Below are 24,489 nucleotides of genomic sequence, written 5' to 3' on the forward strand. Positions count from 1 at the left end.
GTCCTCCTTTTACTTTCTGTATTTTATAACTAAAAACACTAGCGTAACTTTTTTTTTTATCAATGTGTTATCTTGTGGTATTTACACATGTACACGAAGTATACTTTGGTCCAATTTAAGTATCTTGTTCCAGCTATCTCCTTTTTATGTATTTTTAGGTTTCATTGTGCTGTTTTCATGTACATGTATACTACACTTTTATTCATCCTCAAACCTCCTTGTTCATCGGCTTCTTTTCACCAACAGCGATACACTCTATATTTCACCTGCTTTACTTTTCTTCATGGTGTGTTCCACACTGGCATGCTGATATTTTATTTTCACTTGTTTATTGTTTCTCTCACTGAAATTTAACATCAGAAGACCTTCCTTTCTTTCTTCCTCCCTCTTTGCTTCCATCTGTTGGCATATTCACCCCTATTTTAGGTTGGCAAGCTTTCATCTTGCGTCATCCCCAAGCCAGGCCCAGCCAGAGTTGTCCATTGCCACCCAAACTGCACATAGCTCCAGCCCCAAGGGCGTCAACAATGTGTTGCTGCCACAGTCAGGATGCCCACTCCGGGCCCCACGGCTATTTCTAGTGTCCAGCTACAAAAGGTCCCAGGTATGTGCCAGCTAGAGAGGATGCCCCCCCCCACCCAATCAGCTCTGGAATGTTCTGTCCCCCCCCCCCCATCTGACATCTCCAGTGTCCAGCTGTGACCACAAACGCTTTCCTGCTGCAGCCCCTTCTCCTGCCTTCAGCCTCCTTGACATATACAACGACCTCCCTGCCGAAGGGCAGCCTGGCAGCTTCGGCTGACATTAAAATGCTTTCCTTCTTCTATGTGACTATGTGTCCCCTGGTTTCTGGGCTTGTGCTCACGCCATCCACGTTTGCTTCTCATGGCCGGGCAGGGGTGATCTGCTTTGCCCCTGCCGGGGCTCGGTGGGAGCCGCTGGGCAATCCTCACGGATGTTCACGCGGTCCAAAGCCCGGCTCGGAGTCTGAGCGCAGAACAAGCGCGGGAAAGGGAGAGATCCGGTCAAAGCTGCGACCCGGGGCCCCCGAGGCGGAGCTGGGCCCGCGGGGCGGCATCGGACGCCGTAACCGGTGCGTGGGATGTGCATTTCGACCGACTTCCCGCGAGCCACGCTGATACACAAATGCACGGTCCGAGGAAGAGAGAAGTCGCTCACCCCGAGTGCGGGATAGCGGGGCAAGTGAGGCTGCATGAGATTGGGCCTGTGGGCTGGGCGTTCCCGCGGTCCGGGCCCCGCTCCCCACCCCGCGGCCCCTCTAGGCCGACCGGACGTCTCAGAGTCTCGCTGCTCTCTCGGGCTGGGGCAAGGCTCCCCAGGGGCGTGGCTAGATTTGGGGGCGGACCTCGGGCGAGGCCCGCCTAGAGGCGTGTTCGGCGTGGGAGGCGGGCCCTGGCGCCCGAGCGCTTTGGTGCCGGACGTTGCGCGGCCGCGACGGCTGTGCCCAGCGCCCCCTGGACTGTCAGCGCCTTTCAACGGCGCCTGTTGCGAGCCTGCGAAACTCCGGCCTGCCCGGCCCAGGTAGGCGTCTTCTAGTTTACGACGCAGGCAAGGTTCTGGCCTTGGAGCCGGCGATGCGGGCCCGCACGTTGCGTTTTTGCTACTGCGATGACATGCGAGGCCCACGAGCTGGCTGGTCCCGGATCGCCGCAGGCCGCGGAGCATTGAACGCCTACGGACGCTGGAGGGCGCTGGAGGGCGCTGCGGCCTCGGGCCGGGAGCTGGGGCGGGGCCAGGAAGGGGTGAGGGGCGGGGGTGGGGCGGGGCTGGGCTAAGGGGCCGGGGCGAGCGGGACCAGGGGGTGGGGAGGGAGAAGGAGCGGGATGGGGCGGGGCCGGGAAGGGGGGGTTGGGCAGGGGCGGGGCGGAGGTGCATGGCTGGACTGGGCGGGACGATGGGCGGGGCTTGCGGGGCGGGGTCTTGCAGGGGCGGAGGGGAGCGGGAAGGGCGGGGCCTGGCGGGGGTGGGGGGGACTGGGGGACGGTAGGTGTGGAGGTGCAGGGCCTGAGGCTGGGCCCCAGGGGGACTCCTGCGGGGATAGGTGCTCTCCCAGCTAGATGTTGATTCCGTGGTGGGAAGGGGCGGCCCTAGTCTCCTGGACAGTGGGCAAATTCGGGACATGAGCCGGCGTCTGTCCGCAGGCCTGGCGTCAGCTTCGCATCTTGTCCTTACAGTTGTACTTGTGATGTAAGATCCAGAGCAGAATTCAGCTAGGGTTCGTTGTTGTCCCGCCTCCATGGAGAAGTCCACTTTGTGTGCTTGTTTGCTTGTGCGGCTCGGGGCCTTGAATTCAGGGCCTGGGCACTGATCCTGGGCTTTTCCCTCCAGGCTAGTGCTCTACCTCTTGAGCCACAGTGCCACTTGTCGCCTTTTGCTGGTTAATTGCAGATAAGAGACTCATGGACTTTTCCTGCCTGAACTGGCTTTGAACTGTGGGTCTTCAGGTCTCAGCCTCCTGAGTAGCTAGTAGTTGGGATTACAAGAGTAAGCCACAGCTGCCCAGATGAGAAGTGTGCATGTTAAACAACAGGGCTGCCTTGCTCCAAGACCCTTTGGAGTGGTCACTGCAGTTCCAGGTTTCGCATGAGGGAGTTCTCATTTTTACAGTGCCCTTACCAGTTGGGGACACCTGCCTGGGTCTCTGGAAGCTCTAGTTGGGGTGACTACCCTTAACTCCCACACCATAGGTCCCTATCCTTCTGTGTTCTTCCACTTCTCAGGCTGACCTGTGGGTTTTGCCCGCACCCCTCCTCTTCCCTTTTGTCCCTTTCCCTTCTTCCTGTCCTCTCAGATTGTTTGTGAGGACTCCTCTGACCTTCACCCTGGGCTTCCTCTCATGAAGACTCCTCTGTCCCTCACTCTGGGCTTCTTCTCCAGCTGGTCTCTTTGGCTTTGAGCTTTACACAGATCCTCAGAAAATTCTCCCCTTTTGACTCCAGACCAGGCCATTTGTGTGTGGACCCACAGCATGAGAGAACTGCTTCATGGTATTCTTGGTTACCCCCACATCTCTGGCTGGGATGGGCCTCCTACAGCCCTGCTCACTCATGCCTGTCCCCTTCTGGTGCTCCCAGCCTTGGTGAATGGCAGCTCATGAGCTCTGGCCACCTTGACTTGCTATTCTGCTTTACATTTCTCTTGGACATAGTCTTTTCTCCCTAGAGGCACCACAGCAGTAGCCGGTCTCCTTGTCCCTAGCACTGCTTCAGCTCTTGACTTGGTTGTCTATATTGCCTGTAGAATAGGCTTGTTAAACCTACAAACCAGATGGTTTATATTCTGCCTGTCATTTTCTTGTACTGTTCTGTTATTCATTAATGGGGACGTCAGGGCCCTGCAGGCCTGATTCTGAATTAGATTCCTTATTCTGGCCTATCTGACTTTTCTTTCTCTTCCTGTGCTGTTTCCTTTGCCTCGGATACCATTCCCTGTCCACTCTAGGAATTTTCTTCTTGTAGCTCACCAGCCAGTCATCCTTTCCTCAGAAAAATGTTCCCAGACTTCCCTGTCTCAGCCCAGGTTCCATCTTACTGGTCTTTATCTCCTGTACCTGCCCTCCTTGGTAGCCCTGCCGTAGTTGCAGTTTTCCACATCCATGCCTTGCCTCCAGGAAGTACTTTGACAATAAAATGAAGAATTGATAGAGTACTTAATATGTCTACCTCATATTCTTTGGATAGCATTCTCTTTCAGATTTGCTAACCTGTCTGGGCCCTGGTTACGCGTGGTGCACTCCTCACTCAGTTCTGTTGAGCAGGCAGGAGAGGTGGCTGCACCAGGCATGGGCCATGGGGGAATTGCAAGCTGGTAGACAGAAACAGGGTATTTCTGAAGCAAAGTGGGTGGATAGCTCTAGCAAATTACAGATACAGAAGATATTATTTAAAACAGAAATCCTTAGATCAGTTCAAGTTTTATTACCAAAAAAGTTCATTGCAAACTTTTGAAGGCATTTTTGTTTTATTTATTTGTTTGTTTGTTTTGCTGGCCATAGGGCTTGAGCTCTTTTGCTCAAGGCTATTGTCAGAGCATTTTTGACTAGTAAATTGCAAGTGGGAAGCCAGGCCTGTTTGTGTGTGCTTTCCATCTATCACCTCATTGTGTTTACAACCCATGATCTCATTTTTCCAGATGAGAAATGAGAACACAGAGAAGTTAAGAAGCTGCACAACTCAGCACTGCTAGCTGCACATTCTCTCCAGATTGCAGACTTATGAGTGAGGCAGGCAGAGGAGTTTTTAGCCCACGTGCTTTCTCACACACCTTCCATACCTGGCAGGTGCCTGCACCGGTGCCAAAGCAGTCAGATGAGAGTCTGGAGCATGGGAGACGTGATCTCCTTGGGTTTACTCAAGACTTCTTTTTGTGATTTCTGGAGCTTGTGGTGCAGTCAGGCCATCTGTCTTCATAAGCCATTGGAAGGTAAGTGTGACATCAGGTGGACCAGAGTCATTGGGGGCCTTGCATGGAGAAGCCGGGATGTAGGCTGGGCTTTGAGAAAAACCTGGTAAATAGGTCATAAAGATCCTGTCAGGACATTTTTCACTAAGGACATGACTGTTCAATTTTTTTCCATCTTCTAGCTATTTGTGTACTCTAGAATACTACAGATGAATATTGACCCACCTCTCCCTCACCTGCCAGGCAGCAGGTTTCCTGTTGTGCAGTGACCCAGCTTGATGGCCTTTGTTCATTGCATGGGTCTCTGTGCTTGTGTGTTATGTGTGTACTGTATAAAACACTCATAAATGGTATATTTGGTTCGCTGAATCCTGTTGCATCTGTTCTACTCATAGCCACATAGATTGTATCTGGGTTTTGTTACTGTAAACAGGCTACAGGTCTCTTGGTGGAAGTTGGGGGATGATAGGAAGAGAAGAGAGGCACTTACCTATATGATGCTATGGTATGGATTCTTCTGTCAGTCATCTCCTGCTTCAGCACATTTCAAATTTTTGCCACTTGGGTATATATGAAATGATTTCTCACTATGGTTGTAAATTTTATTTTCTGAATAGTAAAGACATAAAGCATATTAAATAATTGTATTTCCTTTGGAACGTGTCTTTTCTGCCCATTTTCCTATTGCATTATTTTTCTTTTTCTGTTGTTTTTTTTTTTTTGGAAGTACCAGAGTTTGAACTCAGGGCTATGTGATTGTTCAGCTGGTGCTCTTTTACTTGGGCTATGCTTTCCACCTGGCCTTTTGCTGGTTATTTGTAGATGGAGTCTTACCATGGATGTTTTTGCCTGGTAAGATTACAGTAGGATTACAGGTATGAGCCAGCAGTACCTGACTATTTTTCTTTTTCTTAATAGTTCTTGGATCTTGTTTTTGTATATTCTAGATTCTTTATATGACCTGGATTCAAATCCTATTAGTTGCAGAAAATTTCTTCTGTTTATGAGTTTCTTTTAATAAACAGGAGTTCTTAAATTATTTTTTAGATGACAGTGGTGATGATGATGATTATTTTGTGGTATGGGGGACCAAACTCAAGGCCTCAGGCATATTAGGTAAACACCTTGCCACTGAACTACATCCATAGCCTGAAGAGTTCTTAACGTAAATGTAGTAAAATTGAATTTATCACTTTCTTTATAGTTCATATTTTTTGTGTTTGTGTATTCTTCTGTGCCCTGAAATCATAAATATATTTTTGTTTATGTTCTTCTAAAAGATTTATGATTTGGCCTTTTACATTTATGGTTTTCATATATCTGGAATTGTCTTTTTCTTTATGTTTTGAAGGAAGGATATGATTTATTTTTTCTGACTTAATTTTTATATGAGAGTAAATGTTCCATTTGTCCTTAATGATACAGTGTCTGCTTTGTCATAAGTTTAAGTTTGTGTGCATTTGTGGTTTACGTCTGGGCTTTCTCCTCTCTCCTTGTCTGTCTCCACATGCATGCTATGCTGTGTTAGTCCCATGTCCTGTGAGAGTGAAGGGCAGCCTCTGTTCCATGACTTTTCTTCAGGACTCATTGCTGCATTTGTTCCTTGGAGCTTCAGTGTCACAGTTCCACACACACACAAAGCTATGGGGGTTTTAACCATCAAACCTACACCCAGGGAATATTAACATTGGTATTTGTATCTCTAAACTTAGTATATCTTCCGGTTCATTTAAGACAGACCAGGATGCCAGTTGTTTTGTTTTTCTTCAAGTGTCAGTAATCTCGTCAGTTTGATCATCAGTTTCTGAAAGGTGTTTTGAAATTTTCATTATTATGATTGATGTGTCATTCGTTTCTATTAATTTGTTAATTCTATTATTTTCTGGTAGTTTTTTTTTTTTTTTGCCAGTCCTGGGGCTTGGGCTTGAACTCAGGGCCTGAGTACTGTCCCTAGCTTCTTTTTGCTCAAGGCTAGCACTCTACCTCTTGAGCCACAGCACCACTTCTGACTTTTTTTCTATGTATGTGGTGCTGAGGAACTGAACCCAGGGCTTCATGTATAGGAGGCGAGCCTATACCACTAGGCCATATTCCCAGCCCTTTCTGGTAGTTTTTATGCTATATGTTGAGAGATTTGATACAATTCCAATAAAGTTACCTTTGTGACTAATAGAGCATTTTTATCTTGAAGCTTTCAATATTCTATTCTGTAGCTCTAGAATTTCTATCATAATATAATGTGGAGAGTTTCTTTTGTAGTTATATATATTTGGGGTTCTAAATGTCTCCTCTACTGGATATCCATCTTTCCCTAGGTTTGGGGAATTTTATGCTATAATCTCACTTGAGTAGGTTTTGTATACCTTTAGTTTGTTTTTCTGGTCCTCCCATCAGAGAGTTTTTGGCTTGTTCTCTTGATCTTTTCCTGGAGTAGTTAAGTGTTGTGGCCATGGTTGCCTTTCTTCTTTATAGTGTGAATGTGATCTGTCCTCAGCTTGGGGCTTCAGTGCTCATTCTCCAGCTGGTCTGGGTTGTTGATGCTTTCTATTGGGTTATAAAATTTGATTTATTGAGCTTATAATTTCCAAAGTGTGTGTTTTTCATCATCTAGAACCTCTGTATTTAGTATATTTATTTATTTATTGCCATTCCTGGGCCTTGGACTCAGGGCCTGAGCACTGTCCCTGGCTTCTTTTTGCTCAAGGCTAGCACTCTGCCACTTGAGCCACAGCGCCACTTCTGGCTATTTTCTATATATGTGGTGCTGGGGAATCGAACCCAGGGCTTCAAGTATACGAGGCAAGCGCTCTTGCCACTAGGCCATATTCCCAGCCCCTGTATTTAGTATATTTATTGTTCAATAATTAAGCTAAGTTAGTTCATCTATTTGTTTCCTTTTGTGAGGTTATTGAGCATTTTTAAAGTTAAACTTTCTTAATTCTTTAACATTTTAACTTCGGACATTTTTTGATTCCATTATCAAGATGTATGGATTTGTGTAGGCACCATACTCCTGTGCCTGTTCACATGTGCCGTGCTTCACTGTGCATGTTGTAGGCACCACACTCCTGTGCCTGTTCACATGTGCTGTGCTTCTGCACTGTGCACGTTGTAGACACCACATTCCCATGCCTGTTCACATGTGCTGTGCTTTTGCACTGTGCACGTTGTAGGCATCGTACTCCTGTGCCTTTTCATGTGTGCTGTGCTTTTGCACTGTGCATGTTGCAGTGTTGGGATACATAGACAGCTCCTCAAGTTTCATGTGTTAGCTTTCTTAGTGAGCAGACCAACTCAAATACATGCTTGATACTGAGAAGTATTCTAAATTATTTGGGAACAAGTATACTTCCAATTAAGATAGCAAAGGAAGGAGCTAAAATACCTGTAAGATAAACTGGAAACTTAAAACAGTAAAGTAAAAAGTATTAATAATTAACAAAAAGTTGTGAGGGAAAAAACGGAAGAAATAAAATAGGAAAAAAAAATGAAAAGTACATGAGATGAAGGAATGAAAGTAAGGAAAACAAAATTAATACAAAACATATCAAAACTACTGAGAGAAAGACCAATCATTACTTTTCCTTGCAGAAGAAATAGGGACTGGAGACACTATTTCCTCTTCTTCTTCTTTCTTTCTTTCTTTCTTTTTTTTTACATTGCAGTTTTATTCTCCCTAAGTGGTTGTACAAAGGAGTTACCATTCAACAAATTAGTGTCCTGGTAGACTGTGTTCTTAGACTGTGAGTTAGTCTTTCTAAGGCTTTACACCATTTGAATTTTCCCTTGGAAATACCACATTTTGTTGTGTACATGTGAGTACACTTTGTTTGCAGTGGACTTGGTGTGGCGTTGGAGGTAGTGATCTTTTTCTCGTAGGTCCACGTAGTTCAGGTGGGAAAGGTTGTTCAGAGGTCGAGCCCCACCCTGCCTTTCCCAACAGGGAGCTACTATGATTGTTGCCAGACAGAATACCTACTGGTGCTGTGCATGGTCCCAGTAAGGAGGCACTGCAGGTGCCCTCCAGCTGATCTCATGACTGCTCACTTGATGCCTCCTCACACCAGCAGCGCGCTACAAGTAGGAGGAATGTTCTAGCAGTGCTGTCCATACACCAGATCTCTCTGGGGCTCAGGTAGTATAGTCAGACCAAAGCAATCTGCACTGAAGTGGGAGTGAGGGCTGGCAGTGAATGATCTAGCGTCCTTGGCACTGTCTCCGTCCCTGTCAACCACATACTCAACATAGCTTTTCATTGTTTTCAGAGTTCAGGCCTCAGTTCCCACATAGAAATGCCTTCACTTCTTTACAGTACAGCTGGTGCGTCATACCACATAGACCTGTGTCTGTGTCACAACAGTCTCCACGACCACGCTGATTCTCAGGTGCTTGTTTGGTTGTGCAGCTCATGTGTCCTACCACATAAACCTCTGTCCATGTCACAATAGTCTCCAGGACCAGGCTGATTCTCAGATAGTTGTTTGATTGGCCAGTGAAGAGTAGAAACCTAAGTCAGTAACTATCAGGTTAAAGAAAAAAGAGTAGAGACCTTTGGGCCCTGAGGTACAGAATGCTGCTGAGCTTGATGGGAAGACTTCTCTGAAGATGGCTTTCATCACAATACCGATAAGCAGGCAGGACAGCGCTAATGCCTTTTCCCCAGCATCTGCTCACTGTGTGGATATAGCTCTCGTCTGAATCTCCATCTTTGCACAATGTCATGTTATGTGCCTGAAGCTTTTTTCTTTTTCCTTAAAGCCCCTTAGGGGGAGATTCACTCTCTCCCATACTATTTGGTACCAAGTATTGGCATCCTTTGCTTCTTCTATAAATGTACAGTGCGTTGCTTCTGGGTTTCTCTTGTTTACTGTGCACTCTCATGCCTGTCCCCACCACTCATCTCTCCTGTGGTTTTGTTTCAGACTATGGAAACACATGGTGAGTATCTAATCCATCCTTCTCTCTCTGTTGTTTTGAAGATGCATTTTTATTGCTGAGAATTTCCTTAGTTGCTATAAGCCAGGTGTGGAGAACATCTGGCCTTCAGGCCTTTTAGTACTGTGAAAGGCTCATGAAATCATTTGGTACATGATGAGCACAGATGCTTCTCTTACACTTCTCAGTGGCTGCCTGTGTTAATTTTGTATGGTTTCAAATGATGTTATAAACAATTTGGATGTTTTGGAGGCAATCTGGCAGAAAAATAAACCATCCCTTACCTCTGCAACCTTTGGCTGTCTCAGAGCTCCTACAAAGTTGGCTCTGGCAACTCAGGGTGCTTTTCCTTGACTCCTCAGGAGCATCAGAGCCTCCTTCTTTCTATTTTGCTTGTATCACTTTCTGTTAGGATTATTCCTTATCTTTAATTCTTTCTAAAATGGTGATTACCTTTATTTTCTTCTTACATTTTCTGTGGTTTTTGTTCATATTTTCTGCACTATATGAAAATGTACATTTTATATTGCTTCTAGGTATAGTTTCTATGTTCTGTGGATCTGACTATGCTGCCGATTGTTTCTGGCTGACTCATGAGGCTTGTTCCTTAGCTTATTTTATGACTTCATTCTTTTTTTCTAAATTCTGAATTTCTATTCTTTGAAACTGTTATGAGTGGGGTTGGTTGGGATATTTTGCTCTAGAGAGGCGTGGTTTATCTCTGCTGTTACTTAGAATTGAAGTTTTTTTCTTCAGGTCACTCAGATCATTAAGTAGGGCAAATTGCCCTTCATAGTTACACATATTTAAGAGATTCCCCAACCTCTGTTCTTTCCAGTGGTAAAGTGGCATCAAACATTTTCCCTCCAGCTCTTTCCTTGGAATGGGTATATATCATCCATCCTCATCTCCTAGGCTTATCTTTTGGTAGACTCTTTGTGGAGGCCTTCTTTAGTTTCCTGTAGTCTTTCTCTTCTGTGTGGTTCTCAAGACAGTGGGATATTGTCACCAGCATTCACAAGAACTCTGCAGGGCTTCCTGGTTCATCATTTTGTTGTTGTTGTCAAATTTTATTGTCAAGGTTATGTACAGTTATATACGTACGGTAGTGACACATTTCTTGTCACACTTGTTACTCCCTCCTCCCCGCCCCCGTCATGTTGTACAGTTCACTTCCAACATATTGTCTAGTGAGTATCATTGTTGTGTTGGCTTGCCCTTTGTCCTTTTTGTTGTTGTTGGTGGTAGTCATAGGGCTTGAATTCTGGGCCTGGGTGCTGTCCCAGCTCAAGGCTAGTGTTCTACCACTTTGAGCCACACCACCACTTCTGGTTTTCTGGTAGTTAATTGGAGATGAGTCTCATGGACTTTCTTGCCCAGGCTGCCTTTGAACCATGATCCTCAGATCTCATCCTCCTGAGTAGCTGGGATTACAGGTGTGAGCCACTGGTGCCCAGCTATCCCTTTGTCCTTTGTCTCACCATGTTGTTTCTCTTCCCTTCCCTTCCCTAACTCAGATAAACATATATACAATACTCAGGGTACCAAAGCCAAATTCAGTGACAGTAAGGGAAAATCACAGGGAAAATAATGAATGAAAAAAGAAACAACTTCACATCATACATTAAAAATAATGAAGAAAAATCTCTTCTTTCCATATGTTGGAGTTCATTTCTAGTAGCATCATCTTATATGGCCATATGTACATAACAATTGAGCTATTATGATCCTCTTCTAGGACAATCCTAGACATATACTAATTATTATGAGGGAAATCATGGAATCTATGTTTCTTTGGGTCTGGCTTATTTCACTTAACATGATTTTTTTCCAAATCTTTCCATTTCCTAACGAATGTGGTGATGTCATTCTTTCTTATGGAAGCATAGAATTCCACTGAATATATATACCACATTTTCTTGATCCGTTCATCTATTGGGGGGACATCTGGGTTGGTTCCATATTTTAGCTATAGTAAGTAATGCTACAATGAACATAGTTGTGCTAGTAGCTTTAGTATGGCTTTGTTTGTGGTCATTTGAGTAAATGCCCAGAAATGGGATTGCTGGGTCATAAGAGAGCTCTATGTTTAGCCTTTTGAGGAACCTCCGCATTGGTTTCCAAAGTGGTTGAACAAAATTACACTCTCACCAACAGTGTAGTAGGGTTCCCTTTTGGCCACATCCCTACCAGCATCTGTTGTCAATAGTTTCCTTTTTTCTTTTTTTTTTTGGCCAGTCCTGGGCCTTGGACTCAGGGCCTGAGCACCGTCCCTGGCTTCTTCCCGCTCAAGGCTAGCACTCTGCTACCTGAGCCACAGCGCCCCTTCTGGCCGTTTTCCATATATGTGGTGCTGGGGAATCGAACTGAGAGCTTCATGTGTAGGAGGCAAGCACTCTTGTCACTAGGCCATATTCCCAGCCCTCAATAGTTTTCTTGATAATAGCCATTCTTACTGGAGTGATGATGTGGTTTTGATTTGCATTTCTTTTATGGCCAGAGATGTTGAACATTTCTTCATGCGTCTATTGGCCATTCTTATTTCCTCTTCAGAGGCATGGGGTGATTGTTTCTTTGAGGATTTGGTTTTGAGGGATTTAATTTTTGAGTTCTAAGTATATTGTAGACATATGGCCCTTATCTGTTATATGGCTAGAGAAGATCTTCCCTATTCTGTGGGCTTTGTATTTATCCTGCTAGCTATGCACTTTGCCATGTAGAAGCTCTGCAGTTTCATGCAATGCCATTTGTCCAACCTTTCTTTGATGTGTTGTATTTCTAGGTCTTTATCAAGAAAGCTTTGACATGTGCCAAGGAGCCCCAGTTTTTCCTATTCCTTTCTGTAATTTTTTCAGGGTATCTATGTTTACCTCGAGGTCTTCGATCCATTTGGAATTGATTCTGGTACAGGGTGATATATAAAGATCTAACTTTAGTTTTCTACAGTAGTTTAACCAATTCTGACAGCTTCATTTGTTAAAGAGGCTGTCTGTCTTCCATCCTAATTTTTTGGCTTCCTTATTAAAGATTAGGTGGCCATGGGTCTGTGGGTTCATTTCTGGGTCTTCAGTTCTATTCCATTCTGGCCTGTTCTTGTGCCAATACCAAGTCATTTTTATACTATAGCTTTGTAATACAGCTTGAAGTTTAGTATTGATATTCCTCCAGCACTGTTCTTCCTGCTTAGGATTGTTTTTGCTATTTGGGGTCTTCTTTATTCCATTAAAGAATAATGTTGGGATATTGATAGGTATTGCACTGAATTTGTAGATAGCCTTTGGAAGTATTACCATTTTCACGATGTTAATCCTTCCAATCCAGGAGCATGGGAGGTTTTTTCCATTTCCTTAGTTCTGCTTTGCCTTTTTCAGATTTTTAAATTTTTCATCATAGAGATCCTTCACTTATTTGGTTATTATCTATCTATCTATTTGAGGCTATTAGAAAAAGTTGCTTTCCTGATTTCAGCCTCACTCTTCTCATTGTTGGCATACAAAAAAGCCATTGATTTTTTAGGCTTAATCTTATATCCTGCTACTTTGCCAGTGGAGTCTATGGGTTCTTATATCCTGCTACTTTGCCAGTTTCAGATCAGTAACCTGGGAGTGGAGTCTATGGGTTCTCTAAGTATGGGACCATGTCATCTGCAGAGAGGGAGAGTTTTACATCATTTTTTTCCTATAAGGGATTTTTCCCCCCATAAAGGATTCCCTTTATGTTGCCTCTTGCCTTATTGCTCTATTGAGGAATGAAGAGAGTGGACATCCTTATCTCCTTCTTGATTTTAGAGGAAATGGCTTTAACTTTTGGCCATTAAGTATAATGGTAGGTGTAGGTTTGTTATATACAGCCTTTATTATACTGAGGAATGGTTCATGGATTTCTAGTTTCTCCAGAGCTTTCATCATAAATTAAATGGGTGTTGGACCTTGTCAAATACTTTTTTTTTTTTTGCATCTTGGAGGTGATCATATGTCCTTGCTCCTATTGATGTGATGGATTTTATTGACATGTGTGTATTGAACCAATTTTGCATCCCTAGAATGAATCCGGTTTGATTATAGTGTATACTTTTTTTTGATGAGTTGTTGAAGTCGATTAGCCAAAATTTGGTTGAGATGTTTTGCATTCATGTTCACCAAAGCAATGGGTCTATAGTTCTTTTTTGATGAGTCCTTGTCTGGTTTTGGGATGAGGGTTATGCTGGCTTCATATAATGAGTTTGGTAGTGAATTTTGCTTTCAATTTCATTGAAGAGTTTGAGGAGTATTGATGTGAGTTCTGGTTTGAAAGCTATAGAATTCTGTGAATCCATCTTGACGTGGGGTTTTCTTGGATGGGAGGTTTTTAATTTTCATTTCTGATTCATTACTTGTTATGGGTCTGTTTAGTTGGTTTAAATCTTCTTGGTTTAGTTTGGACATATCAATATTTGCTAGAATTTCTTCCATTTCTTCCATATTTCCAAATTTGTTAGCATAGACGTTTGAAAAGTATTCCCTTTTAATGTTCTGAATCCTGGTTGTTTCTGTCATGATGTTTCCACTCTCATCTCTGGTTTTGTTTATTTGGGTGTGTTCTCTTCTTGTTTTGGTAAGATTTGCTAAGGGTCTGTCAATTTTGGTAATTTTTTCAAAGAACCAGTTATTTGTTTTGCTGATTTTAGTGTGTGTTTCTTTTTACTTGAATTAATTTAATTCTGACTTTTAACTGTTTCCATATACTGATTGGGGTCTGGCCTATTGGTCTTTCTCAAGGAGTTTAAGGTGCATCATTAAATTGTTGGTTTGAGATTACTCCAATCTGTTGGTGTAGTCACTCAGAGTTTTCCTCTGAGTATTGCCTTTGCTGTGTTCCAGAGGAGCTTGTATTTTGTGTGCTCATTTTTTAAAAATACCATAAATGGTGTTTGAATTTCAATTCTGATTTATTCAGTGTGTTCTTGTTCAGTGTCCTCGAGTTACAGGATTTTTTTATCCTGGCTTTTGGTGTTGAGCTCTAATTTTATCTCATGTGGTCTGAGAGAATTTGGGGAGTAATTTCACTATTTCTGAATTTGCACAGATTTGCTTTGTGCCCTAAAATGTGCTCTGTTTTGGAGAATGATCTGTGTGCTGTTGAGGAGAATGTATAGTCTAGTGTTTCTGGGTGGAATATTCTGTAGATGTCTAGTTGGTCTATGTAGTTGTTTAGTTCTGAGGTTCCTCTATTGAGTTTTTGCCGTTGATCTATCTGGAGGAGAAAACGGTGTGTTAAAGTCACCAGTGATCAGTGTGTTTGGGTCCCTGTGTGTTTTTAGTGTGAGTAGTGTTTGATGAAGTTGTGTGCTCTGGCATTTGGTATATAGATATTTAGGATGGTTATATCCTCCTATAGGAGAGATCCTTTTTTTTTGTTTAACTTTGTAATAACCTTGTCTCTTCTCACTAATTTTAATGTGAAGTCTTATTTTATCTGATACTAGGATTGCAACTCCAGCTGTTTATGGGGCCATAAAATAACTAAGATCTAAATTCAGAGGAAGGAAAAAAAAAAAGGCTGGGAATGTGGCTTTGTGGTTGACTGCTTGCCTAGCATGCATGAAACCCTAGGTTCGATTCCTCAGTACCACATAGGCATAAAAAGCCAGAAGTGGTGCCATAGCTCAATTAGTAGAGTACTAGCCTTGAGCAAAAAGAAGCCAGGGACAGTGCTCAGGCCCTGATTCCCAAGCCCCAGGACTGGGAAAACAACAAACAAAAATAAAGGAGGAAATGAAAAACTGAAAAAAATAAGTATGAAGAAATACTAAAATTAAAGATATTAAGATTGAAAAATAGAGAATTAAGTAATCAAAGTCTGAATTAAGTATGCACACAATGAAGAAGGAGGCCTAATAATTACTGTCAGCTCTGTAGCAATGAACAGAACAATAATGAAGTAGGAGGAAAGAGCAGGAGGAGGAGCAGCCAGTTCTGGGAAGGTGGGGCATGGAGCCCCTGTTGGGAGTCTAAAGTGTTAGACTCTAGGGTTCCCTCTGTCCTCAGAGTTGCCCATTAGAGGTGTCTGTCCAGGAGACTTGGGTGAGGTCATTACTGGTCCAGGAGATCATTATGTCACTCCAGGCATAGGGAAGCCTGTTTCCATTACCATGCGCTTCTGTCTGCTTAGAACTAGCCCAAAGATTTTTCACTCCTAGAGAAAGAGAAAAAAAATCATTTGAAATTTTTTATTCATTGGTTTTCAATGATTTTGTTCTTTGGAGAAATGAAATGGCATCCTTAAGCAGTTGGGTTAGAGCATGCACATTTAAATGCATATTTAGCAGTGCCACATTTCTTATTTTGGGTTTCTATTCAGGTTACAGTAAAATAAATTCTAATAGTAGTCATGCCTTATTTAGTTTTATAAATTTTTGAAAAGACAGAACTGTTTAAGTAAAATATTTATTATTTCGTATATATATAATATATTTGTACATCTGTTGCTGGATTTGCAGCATATTGTTAAAAAGTAAAAGGTTAAAGCCTTTTGTGCCTTGAGCTAACAAGTTCTAAAATCAAATACAATTTTTATATTAACATTTTCTTGAGGCAGACTTTTAAAACAGATGTCTAGAAAAAATGAGAGCGATTTTTATCCACATAGCGTTCTAGCTTATGCTGTGACATCTGATTATATTTCAGATACTTATTTTTCTATTTGTAGTCAAATTAACAGATAGTAATGTAGACATATATGTATATGCATAGCATATATTGTATGTATTCATATGCTCAGTAGTTATGACAGAAAATAAGTTTAAGCTTAAAAACATGGGAATTTTTTCAAATTCACTAAATACTGTAAAATTAAACAAGAATAATCAAGGTTTGGCTGATTTTTTTTCAAAATTTTATTATCAAACTGATGTACAGAGAGGTTACAGTTTCATACGTTAGGCATTGGATGCATTTCTTGTACTATTTGTTACCTAGTCCCTCATTCCCCCTGGCTGATATATTTTTTAGAAGAGGGAAAGAGACTTTTATTTTAGAACCATGAATAGTTCCTTTTTGAACCATATCTTAGAAATAGATTCTGATTCTGTCATTTTGAAGGCCACTATTTTTGGGGGACAAAACGATCATCTTAGATGCTCAGTTTCTAGAGAAAAACGTTAGCCATTGACTTATACCTCAGTACCTTGGCCCTGATGGGATGGATCAGTTTGAGTCTCCTGCCACCACCTGGATGTGACCTGGGCCCTTCCTGACCCTGACTGTACACAACAGGAAAAATGGCCCAACTGCTAAACAAGACTTAATGACAATAGTTTTTACTGAAGAGAGTTAAAGAACAGTTGAGATTTTAGTATTAAGTAGAATGAATCCAGGGGAGTTGTACAGAGAAGCAGCTCCAGCATTTAGCTATTTGTTCAGTCCTGGGACCATATCTGAGTTACTTGAAAGACTGAGAAAAATGACTTGTGCCAAAAAATGGCTGGAGTGGAAATCCTCTGCTCAGTCTCCTTGCCTGTTCCTGCCTGTCCATCCTAGTCCACGAGAGGACCCCAGTCAGGTTTTAAGAATAGGGTCAGATGGCCCTTAAGTGACATATTCCTGGAGGAGATTCAACGTGGGGGTGGGATAGGGTACAGATACTTGGAGTATCTTATTTGAGAGATTAGGAAGCAGAGTAAGAAAAATTAGGAAAGTGATGCCAAGCCAACCTCTCTTTTCTTTAGGGGAGGGTCTTCATAGGATAAAAATTTCTCAAGACCCATTTTGAGGCTACTGAGCTGGTTCCTGTTCCTGCATGGCCATTTGAATAAGCACTGGGTACACACTACACAGTGGAGATGAGACCCGGCCTCCCTTTGAGTGAGTATTGTATAGATATCAATTGTTAGATGGAACCTTCCTATAGAGATGATAGTCATCCTAGAAGAGATGACATTAATGTTATTACCATGATAGAGATTGTCTTGTGAGGAGGGTCCTCTGAGTGAGTGGCAGAAGAGATGATATTCATGTTATTACCATGATAGAGATTGGCTTGTGAGGAGTGTACTCTTGAGTGAGTGGTAGGGGTCTTGAGGCCAGAGAGCACAAGCTGGTTAGAGGCAGTGAGACTGAGCCAATATTGAAGGACTAAGCGGAGCTTTATTGGCTGGAGTGAAGTAGAAACTGTCTATTCAAACAAATTTAGATAAGTAAGACCACATTCATTTGAATACTGCTGACACTTGTTCTTTGTGTTTGGTACTTCAATTTGAATTACACATGCATGTACTCACAACTATATAGTTACCATATGTGTGGTAGATAAAGCTGCAAATGGACTTACATATGTCATTCTATACAGTGTTGTTGATACAATGATCCACAACAAGGCTATCAAGTAGCCTTCATTTTATCTTCTTTTTTTAAATTTTATATCATGATTTTATTCTTTTTTTTCATTTTATCTTCTAATCGATGTTTACTGTGCTGTATTAAAATTGTAGACAGGTATAAATCGTGGGGTTGAGAGATAGGCTTGGTTTCCGGGAGTGGCCCACACATTGTAGGACACCTGCATCCCTGCCTACACTTCCTTGTGTTGTGATGATCAAACTTCTCCCTCAGCAGCTAAAGTACTTCCTATAGGTCCCCTGCCCCCACCCCCCCGCCCCCCCATCTTCTCATGCCCCTGCTGTGGATATAGCAGAGATGAGGAGGACATTTCAGTAAGGAGGTAGAAAAACGATTGATCTTGGCAAGGATGGTTGGATGTGTGCAGGGAGGGGCTGCTGTTCCCACCTTTCTGTTGCACCAGTGGCCTAGAGAGTACTGGGCTAGGTAAGTTCATAGTGACTTTAGTGTTTATGTGTATGTAAGTGGGTGAGTGGGTGAGAGAGAGTCTCAGGACCCTGGCACTCTCCTCAGCCTGTCTCAGTTGCAGTGAAGTTGTTAATCTGTGACCTCCTCTGAAGGGAAATATTCATTAGCATTAATCAGCATGTGGATTCCTATGAGATACTGGACTGAGGACCCTATTCTCTCTCACTCATGTTCCTTTCCATGCCCAGTGGCCTTTCTCAAAGGCAGCTCAGAACACTGCCAGCTAGCTTCCAGAAAGTGAACACAGAGAGAACAAGGAGACAGACAGACAGTAAATTGGAGCCCCAATCTCTTAGTAACATGTCTTGGAATTCTAGTATTATCTATTTAAAGACTGAATTTTTCTTTCAGATTCTTGGATCCTGAGTAAAGACAACTTTATCTTTTCAGTTCATCATGGCTTCAGTCTCAAGGTAAGAGTGCTGTTTGATGAAATGCTTTATGGAAGTACTCCTCTGTTTCTGAAAGGCCAACTCAGTGACATTTTAAAGTCCGTTACTGAATAGTTAAATATTCAGAAAAATAAAAGAAGGAGAGGAAAGAGGAGGGAGGAGAGGGGAGAAGAGATGAGGCAGACACAGGAGTATGTATATATAGTATAGAGTGGGCATATGGCACCGGTGTGTGCATTTGTAAAACATGCCTCGGCTTTCCACATTTTTCAAAATTAAGACACCATATAGTTAGTTGTACTTGGAACCACCTCAGTGGGTGGCTTTCCCATGACTAGAGTTTGAGGAGCCATGTCTAGGACATGTTTGAAGGCCTTGGAGGCAGTAAGCGTGGTAGCTGCCTTGTCCTGACAGGCCCATGGACTGAGTAAAGCCAAGGCCAGGAGAGTGCAGGTCCCCTTGGTTCAGTCCTTCTCTGAGGGTTTTTGACCCACACAGAGCTCAATGACTGTAAGTTGGCATGGGGTAGTGGAGTCAGTGTTTAGGATATGAATCTTTAATACAACCTGAACTCAAAAATCCATAGCAGGTCTGTGGGAAAATAGCTTCAGTGGTAAATCCTGCTCCCTTCCTCTGTCCTTAGCATTGAACCAGGAAGGTACATAGGGCAGCACAGGGTCATCCATGCCTTTTCTCTACAAGTCTGTTCTAACAGTCTGAATCTTACTTATCACTGGCCTGTTCTCACCTCCTCCCCCTGAGGGGTGGAGGGGCTTCCTGTGACAGCAAAAAACCATCAGAAGTACTGTTGGAGCTCCATGCCATCCCATCACCTGTGCTCTGCTCTCCTGTCCTCACTGTACCGTTAGCCTTATGCCTGTACCTACAGGCTTTATGCCTGTGGTTTTTGTCTCTTCCTGGGGCATCCTGTCTCCCATTATTTGTTGTGCTTATTCCATCACTTCAAGCCTTCTAGTTCATGAGCTTTCCATTACCATCATATCTCAAACAGCACCCCTAATATTACCACTTGTGATGTTCTCAGCCTCCGGTCCAGGATGGCACTCATCACTATCTATACAGCTGCTTGTTTGTTGATCTTCTGTGTCTTCTAGTTATAATTGAGACTACATAGGATGTGAAGGGAGTTTTCTTCTGCCAGTCTTTTGACACTGCCTGCTGATTGCTGACACTCATTATAAGTGACTTTTTTACCATCTGGTTCCTGTGGCCATGGAGTACAAAGGGCAGGAGATTTCCTGTTTCTCAAATGTGTTCTGAATTGTAGTCTCAATTGTAGCCTAAGCTGCCAGCAAAGGAGCCATCTGGAAACTTGAGTCTTCTCAGTTCTTAAATTTGGGAAACAAGAGTTTATGTAAGGAGAGTTACAGAACATAGAAGGGAAACCTCTGAGGAGAAGAGATAGGAGGACAAGGATGGCAACAGAGCTGAAAGGGCCACTGAGTTGAGGTTGATGCCAATGGGTGTCAGGGCAGCTAGCCAGGGCTTCTTGTAAGCATTTTCTATTATCTGAGGCAATAATAGAGGTACTTGGATTATCACTAGAAGGGATTCCTTTACTTATTTAAGAGGTAAAATACATAGTGTCTATATAGAATGCCTGTTATCAATAAAATACTTTTACCTTTAAAAGCTTAAACTATGAGTTTACCTGAGACATTCACCTGCCTGGTAACTGCAGGTCTGTGCAGCTGTTGAAGCAGGTGCTTTATAGTAGAATGGGTTCCTCTTTTCTGTCAATGTTTGGCTCTCCGAAGTGCCTCGCACTGACTCTGCTTTCCTGCTTTTGCAGAGAGGTTGCTGCTGGAAGACGTGTCCACTCAAAGGTGAGGTCCACCAAGCTTCTGGAGGTTCTGAATGCTCTGGAGGAGGGATCAGGCCACAGCAGGGAGGAGATTTTCATTGCACCACCTGACAATGCTGCAGGGGACTTTACTGATGAAGACTCTGGTGATGAAGATGGACAGCGAGGTGCTCAGCTGCCAGGAAGGGTGCTGCATGCTTCTGTTGTGTCTGAGGACTCCAGCAATGGGGAGGATAATGACGACTTGGAGCTGCAGCCAGCCAAGAAGAGGCTGACAGCTGTACGAGAGCCTCCGTGCTTTTGGGCCAAGAGAGATATTCGACCCAACTTTGGCGACTGGACAGCGTCAGATCCTCACATTGAGGATCTCAAAAATCAAGAACTCAGTCCCGTAGGCCTCTTTGAGTTGTTTTTTGATGAAGGGACACTTAATTTTATTGTTAATGAAACCAACCGTTATGCTTGGCAGAAAAATGTCAACTTGGGTCTCACAGTCCAGGAACTGAAGTGTGTGCTGGGCATTTTGATTTTAAGCGGGTACATCTCCTATCCGAGGAGAAGGATGTTTTGGGAAACTTCCCCTGACTCACATCATCGTCTTGTTGCTGATGCTATTCGAAGGGACAGATTTGAGCTCATTTTCTCCTACCTGCATTTTGCAGATAACGATGACCTGGATGAAAGCGATAGGTTTGCTAAGGTCAGGCCGCTCATTGTCCAGATGAACTGCAATTTCCAGAAGCACGCCCCCTTGGAGGAGTTCTATAGCTTTGGCGAGTCCACATGTGAGTACTTTGGTTACCGGCGTGTGGAGCCGCTACGCTCAGCGCAGCCCGTGAGGCTAGGTTACAGGATCTGGTGCGGGACCACCAGCAGGGGCTACCTGGTGTGGTTTGAGCCCTCACAGGGCACGCTGTTCACCAAGCCGGACAGCGGCTTGGATCTGGGTGGCAGCATGGTTATAAAATTTGCAGATGCCCTTCAGGAGCGGGGCTCTCTGCCGTATCATATATTATTTGACAAGGTTTTTACAAGTGTCAAACTGATGTCTATCTTGAGGAAAAAGGGTGTGAAGGCCACAGGAACTGTGTGTGAGTACAGAACTGAGCGCTGCCCCCTCAAAGATCCCAGAGAGCTGAGGAAAATGAAGCGAGGCTCCTTCGATTATAAGGTAGATGAGCGCGAGGAGATCATCGTGTGCCGCTGGCGCGACAGCGGCGTGGTGGACATCTGCTCCAACGCCGTGGGCATAGAGCCGGTGCGGCCGTGTAGCCGCCATGTGGGGCCTGCAGGGGCGCGGGCGCGGCTGCGCCAGCCGCCGCCACCCCGGCAGCCTTCGCCCGTCCGCCAGCCATCTCTGGTGAGGCTCTACCAGGAGAAGGCGGGCGGCGTCCGCAGGATGGACCGGAACCTGGCCAAGTACCGGGTGCGGATCCGCGGCCTGAAGTGGTACTCGAGCTTCCTCGGGTACGTGGTGGATGCGGCCCTGCACAACGCCTGGCAGCTGCACCGGCTCCTATGCCGCGGCGCGCACTCCGACCTGCTGGCCTTCCGCAGGTACGTGGCCCGCGTGTACCTGGAGAGCAACGCCGCTGCCGCCGTCCAGGGCCTGCGCGGCCGGCGGCCCGACACCGAGAGCCGCTTCGACACGGTCGGACACTGGATCGTCCACCAGGACAAGCGAACACGCTGCGCCCTCTGCCACTCACAGACCAACACCCGCTGTGAGAAGTGCCAGAAGGGTGTCCACGCCAAGTGCTTCCGGGAGTACCACACTCGGTGACACAGCTGGGGCTAAGTGCTTCCCTGAGTACCATACCTGGTGACACATCCGCGCCAAGTGCTTCCGGAAGTACCACACTAGGTGGTACCTCCACGCCAAGTGCTTCTGGAAATACCACACACCGTGACGCAGCTGACGCTCACCTAGCCCTAGTGTGGTGATAGTGAGGCGAGGACATAGAGTGTCTGGAGCACTTCTGCCTTGTGTTGGGGAAAAAAAGACCTTATTTCCTCAGGATTTGATTTTGTGTTTTCTCTTTATTATGGCTTACGTGTAATGTAAGTTAATATTTATGATAGTTTTCCTAAATATTTACAAACCTGTATTTTATACTGTTATTTACTGTTTAAATTTGTTCAAATAAAGACCTTGCTCTGGGGCATATTTGAATACTAGTAAGGACAGTCAAAGGAAAACCTGTATGAAGAGTAGAAAGGTTTCCTTTTTCCATTGTAGGCTATGTTCTGTATTTCAAGGTAGTAGCCTAATAAAAATACCATATATTGTGGAAGTTTTCCTAATCATACTCATCTTGTTAGTCTGAGATTATCAAGTTGTCCAGGGAAAGATAATCTGCCTTGTATTCATTGGGAGGGCTGGAGTTATAGAGCTCGGGTTTTTTTTTTTTTAATAGAAAAATTTGTTAGAAGAGAAATATGACAGAGAAAGGACACATGGAATAAATATTCCATGGCAGATTCACATTTTCTTTATACTAGTTGTCTCCTTAATGTACCTATATTAATGTGGAGTTTTATTGTGATAAATAGCATGAGGCAGGAAACCATTTTCACCCTGCAAATGGACACTTATCATACTTTCTTTTTATATGTATTTTCCCACTGGTTTAAATTCTACCTTTATAAATTCCTGAATTTAGGAAGAACGTACTGAAATAAAGAAGCATTTTGTTGGTTGGGAAACCTAGAGGAACATATTATGGAAGATGAAAAGGAATACATATGTAAAATTGAGTCTATCAATAATCTAAGCAAGCAAGTTGAGTATCTTCTACTTTGGGAAAGTTGTTTCAACAGCACAAAGGAACATAAATACATTTTAAATTTATAGTTATCAAAATTAAAATGCAAAGAAATTGAGAAAATATGTTTCATGTTACTATATTTGCAGTAATATACACAGTGAATAAAGAACTCATGAACACATAGATGGCAGGAGAAAAACATGTAGTATGATATACAAAAATGATTGGCTATAAGAAATGAACAACAAAGATATGAAAGGCTCTGTTATGGTCACAAGAAAGTGCAAAGAAAAGCAATTATATATGTTCGGTTTTTTCATCAAATTAATTTGTTCTTTGTAGGTAACTACTAATTATGTAGATGTGGAAATATGTTAGACTAATACAGTATCTGGATGAATGTAAATCTGTAAATTTCTGGAGGCAGTTTCATAAAGTTTTGTCCAAAATTTTAAAAACTTTATACCAATAGAGTGAAGAAGATGTTCAGTCTGTACTGCAAGAAGATGGGGTAAAATAAGCACAGTGTATTTTGCAGGTAAGGTTATCAGTGGATGCTGTACTCTACAGCAAAAGCAACTCCTCATGAGCTACTTGTCAGTTACAAATGAAAAAAAAATTCCTCAACAAAGAATGAAGAAAACAGATAAAAACCATCCCCAGTAAATTGCTTCAAGTTAATACCACTGGAGACTTTGACGTTAGTTATCTTTTACCCCATCACTCTCCCTTAGTCTTACTGGTTGGCATGAGCAATCTGAGTTTCAAATCGTGAGGAAACATGCAGACTGAAATGGAGAGACATTCTATGAAAGAACTGGCTAATATTCTTGGAAAGTGATAAGGCCATTAATGCCAACAAAAGGATAACTGTCTAAGATTAGATAACACCAAAGAGGCATGATGAAATGTAATGTGATACTAATCTCAGAGCCATGAAAAATTTCAAAAATGGGCATTGAGATTGCTGATCAAACCTCAATAAAGCCTGTAAATTAGATGACAGTATTTTATAATTATTTACTTCCTAGTTTTGATAATTTTAGCTGATCATGCAATGTGTATGTATACATGGAAGATAGCAAAGGAAGCTATTGCACTAATGGAAACTTGTTAGTTATCTTGATATGTTTTTATTATCTTTAAGTCATACAGAGGACTTGTAATTCAATAAGACAGTTTATGAATACAGTGCATCTTGATCAGTGTCACGTGACACATTTCCTCCCATTCCTCCCAACCTACCCCGTCCCTCATTTCTCTTAATTTTGTAAGACATGCAATGAATTTTATGACTGTATTCT

General features: G+C 43.2%; 1 protein-coding gene across 2 annotated transcripts; it reads left to right on the forward strand.

Moving 5' to 3' along the window:
• The first annotated feature begins 1,437 nt into the window (after positions 1 to 1,437).
• Pgbd2 (piggyBac transposable element derived 2) lies at positions 1,438 to 22,442 on the forward strand. 2 transcript variants are annotated; one of them, XM_048357429.1, is made up of 4 exons: positions 1,438 to 1,542; positions 18,552 to 18,613; positions 20,406 to 22,196; positions 22,240 to 22,442. In XM_048357429.1, exons 2-4 carry the CDS (start codon positions 18,597 to 18,599, stop codon positions 22,241 to 22,243), a joined length of 1,812 nt encoding a protein of 603 aa, XP_048213386.1. In that variant the 5' UTR covers positions 1,438 to 1,542; positions 18,552 to 18,596; the 3' UTR covers positions 22,244 to 22,442. The 2 variants fall into 2 exon arrangements, with proteins under 2 accessions (XP_048213386.1, XP_048213385.1); XM_048357428.1 differs by having other exon boundaries at positions 20,406 to 22,442.
• The last annotated feature ends 2,047 nt before the right edge of the window (positions 22,443 to 24,489 follow it).

This window comes from Perognathus longimembris, chromosome 11 (genome assembly GCF_023159225.1).
Source record: "Perognathus longimembris pacificus isolate PPM17 chromosome 11, ASM2315922v1, whole genome shotgun sequence".
In the NCBI taxonomy this organism is placed as follows: domain Eukaryota; kingdom Metazoa; phylum Chordata; class Mammalia; order Rodentia; family Heteromyidae; genus Perognathus; species Perognathus longimembris.